Below are 3,483 nucleotides of genomic sequence, written 5' to 3' on the forward strand. Positions count from 1 at the left end.
TATTCTGTCCTTTGGTATTAACTACACATTTTTGTGCCTGGTCCTCTGATACCTGGCTAAACTTCGAATGACTGACAGAGGGACAGTAGTTTTGGGCTTCTGTTCAGGTGTGATTATGAACAGGAGCCAATACAAAGTCAACACTGAAAACAGGATATCTACAGTGGTTGCTACAACACATTAAAAGGACCATCCAAGTAAGAAGTTACATCCAGCACTGTTAACACATGTATGTTATGTCGCCAGGGATATGTGTGGCTTGCAAAATGGTTCTTTAGGAAGAACTTTCCACTAAGATTCACGCTGTCTGATTCTGTGTGCCAGTACAGTAGCACCCAAGGCCTGAAGCAGTGTTGGAGCTGGCTTCCATCTGTCTAGATTTTTCACATCGTTCCTTTCTACCTCCAGTTCTTGCTGTTTCTCCTTCATGTGGAAAGGTATGCTGAGGAAAGGAGAAAGGCAAATGAGTTAACTAACTGCAAAGTTCAGTCATTACAGCAGAGTGGCTTTCCTGATTTGGTCTTCAACCAAACCAAATTGGACTCAGTGGAATATTACAGCATCAGCATATATTTAAATATTAAAGCAGCTTTTGTGTGAAGCATTCAGGGGAAGGTTCCTTCTGCAATCTAATGGGTTGCTTAGAGTAGAGAGAGGGAAATATTAATAACATTGTAGAAGGCACTGGCAAAAACTCAGTTGGAATATTGCGTACATCTCTAGTCACCTGTAATCAGAAAGATGTATTCAGACTGGACCAGGTGCAGAGAAGAGCTGCTAGTATGATCAGGGGAAGAGGGAGGCTAGCTTATGAGTAGGGTTCTACTTAAATCATGAAGAAATGACACTTTTTTTCATGGGTTGGTCACAGCATAAATACTATGTAACACATCCATGAAATTTGCTATTTGTGACCAACCCATGACAAATGTGTGATTTCCTTCCCCCCCACCCACAGCATTTCTCAAACTGGGGGTCCTATTATAGGGGGTTTCAGTATTGCCACCGCTTACTTTGGCACATCCTTCAGAGCTGGATGGCCAGACAGTGGTGGCCGCTGGCCAGGCACCTGCCTCGGAAGATAGTGACACTTCCAGCAGCAGCGCGGATATCAGAGTGGCAATATCCTACCATGCCACCCTTACTGCTGTGCTGCGGCTCGCAGCAGTGCTGCTTGAAGCTGGGAGATAGGAGAGTAGCAGCTGCTGGCTGGGAGCCCAGCTCTGAAGGATGAGCTGCCACTAGCAGCAGTGGAGAAGTAAGGATGGCATGGTATGGTATTGCCACCCTTACTTCTGTGCTGCTGCTGGTGGGGCACTGCCTTCAGAGCTGGGTGCCCAGCCAGCAGCCATTGCTCTCCACTCTGCCTTCAGAGCTGGGTGGCTGGAGACTTGATTTCATGGTTTGTGATGTGATTTTTTTTTTTTTTTTTCACAACCACAACTTTGATAGACTAGGAGGAGAGGAGATTGAAAGTTTGATTTCTTTAGCCTAGCCGAATGAAGACAGAGCAGATTTGATGGCTGTCTCTAAACACAGCAGAGGGATAAACACCAGGGTGAGAGAAGAGCAATTTAAACTAAAGGACAAAGGTGCATGAACAAATGGGAATAAACAAGCCATGAAGAAATTTAGGATGGAAATGATAAGAAGGTTTCTAACCACCAGACTGAGGTTCTGGAACAGCCTTCTAGTGGGAGTGGTAGGGGGCAAGCAACCTATTAGTTCTAAGATGGAGCTTGATAAATTTATGAATGAGATGAGATTACGGGGTTGTCCTGGGATAGCAGGAGACTGTACTCTGACCCAGGACCTACCTCCTATGTTTGGTTGCTAAAACTGCACTCTTATCTACTGAAAGCTACATACAGCATTAGACGTTGAAAAGACAAATCCAGCTTTTTAAGTAGTTGATTATTTACTGTACAGTGCTTAATACTGTTCATCTCTATCAAGATATTTGCTTTGGGATATATAAAGTAAATATGACATCTCATGGGCCAAATCCCCAGCTGGTGTAAACTGCCATAGTTCCATTGACTTCATTTGATTGACCCTGCAGCAGACACCCAGCACAGAAAATTTCCATTCAAAGGGTTAAACTCTGGCAATGTTATAGGCAACTGAGAACAGGTTCTTATAATAGCAAGTGTCAGGTAGCCTTAATGATAGGCCACCTAGAATCAAGTCCTGAAATATTAGTGCTGGATATCTGGAACGTTTTGAAAAACCACAGCCCCATAATTTTAGAAATGTCTAGTCCTTGCAAGCCAAATGTTCACCTGGTGAAAAACGATATAGATCCACTGATTTCAGTGGCTCTGTTAATTCATAACAGCTGATCATCTATCCCTGAATATCTTGGGTGCTGTTAAGTAAACACAATCTCTAAAAACTTCCTCTTCATCACTTACTAAAATTGATTTAGCCAATGTCAGATATGGGCATACTTCTTTAAAGTCAGAGCAACGGGCTCTCCATCATGTGAATTTACATCTGTTCTTAGACTGAACAAACATAGTGAAATCCAAGCATAATTATACAAAAACAGATACATATAGCAAAACATCCCCTAGATGGTGCATACATACAACTTTAGGTTGGTACAAGATAAAAGCAAAAGAGAACAAAACAGATGCCCACGCTTATCTTTTTCCCAAGAGCAGCTTTGTTTACCAGACGGCACTACATTATTTTAGTTGCATGTAGGTAATCATTTCTATACAGGTATAGTAGGCTTTTTTTCACAATGGGAAATTTGAAGATGAGGGGAGAAGCTTTTTTATGATGAACACACTGAATAGCTTACAAGCAACTAACCACATGAAGAACTTTAAACATCTTTCAGAGTGATAGCCAGGTTAGTCTGTATTAGCAAAAAGAACGAGGAGCACTTGTTAGTCTCTAAGGTGCCACATTTATTTGGGCATAAGCTTTTGTGGGCTAAAACCCACTTCACTGGATGCCTGCAGTGGAAAATACAGTAGGAAGATATATATAATACGCACAGAGAACATGGAAAAATGGGTGTTGCCATACCAGCTATAATGAGACTAATCAAGTAAAGTGAGCTATTATCATGCAAATTTTCCCTACTGTTTCTCACCCCTTTTTGTCAACTGTTGGAAATGGGCCATCCTGATTATCACTACAAAAGTATTTATTTATTTTTCTCCTGCTGATAATATTTGTAACTTGTGTGAGGATCTAACATGGAGGTGGGCCCATGGGAGCATCCTGCCTGGCCCCAGAGCTCCTGGCCCCTCCCCTGCTGTCCCTCCTCCCCCGCAGCCACTCTCTGGGCAGCTGGGTTGCATGCTTCTGCAGAGCAGCATGGCAGGCTCCGGCTGGGCAGCATGGCTGCCAGACATGCTGCTCTGAACCGTATGGTAACAGGGCTGGGTGGTAGGATAAGGGGCAGAGGTTTGGGGGTGGCCAGTCAGGGAGGGAGGGAACAGGGAGGTTGGATGGGGGTGGAGCCTC

The 3,483-nt window shown here is 43.6% G+C and overlaps 1 protein-coding gene across 1 annotated transcript in view; it reads right to left on the minus strand.

Annotated features, from left to right (window-relative positions):
- Positions 1–291: 291 nt before the first annotated feature.
- Positions 292–3,483, minus strand: part of SPATS1 (spermatogenesis associated serine rich 1) — a 19,783-nt gene continuing 16,591 nt past the window's right edge. The window contains exon 7 of the mRNA XM_032800107.1: positions 292–442. Within this exon, the coding sequence (XP_032655998.1) occupies positions 292–442 (151 nt within the window). The remainder of the gene's footprint in view (positions 443–3,483) is intronic.

This window comes from Chelonoidis abingdonii, chromosome 3 (assembly GCF_003597395.2).
Source record: "Chelonoidis abingdonii isolate Lonesome George chromosome 3, CheloAbing_2.0, whole genome shotgun sequence".
Classification (NCBI taxonomy): domain Eukaryota; kingdom Metazoa; phylum Chordata; order Testudines; family Testudinidae; genus Chelonoidis; species Chelonoidis abingdonii.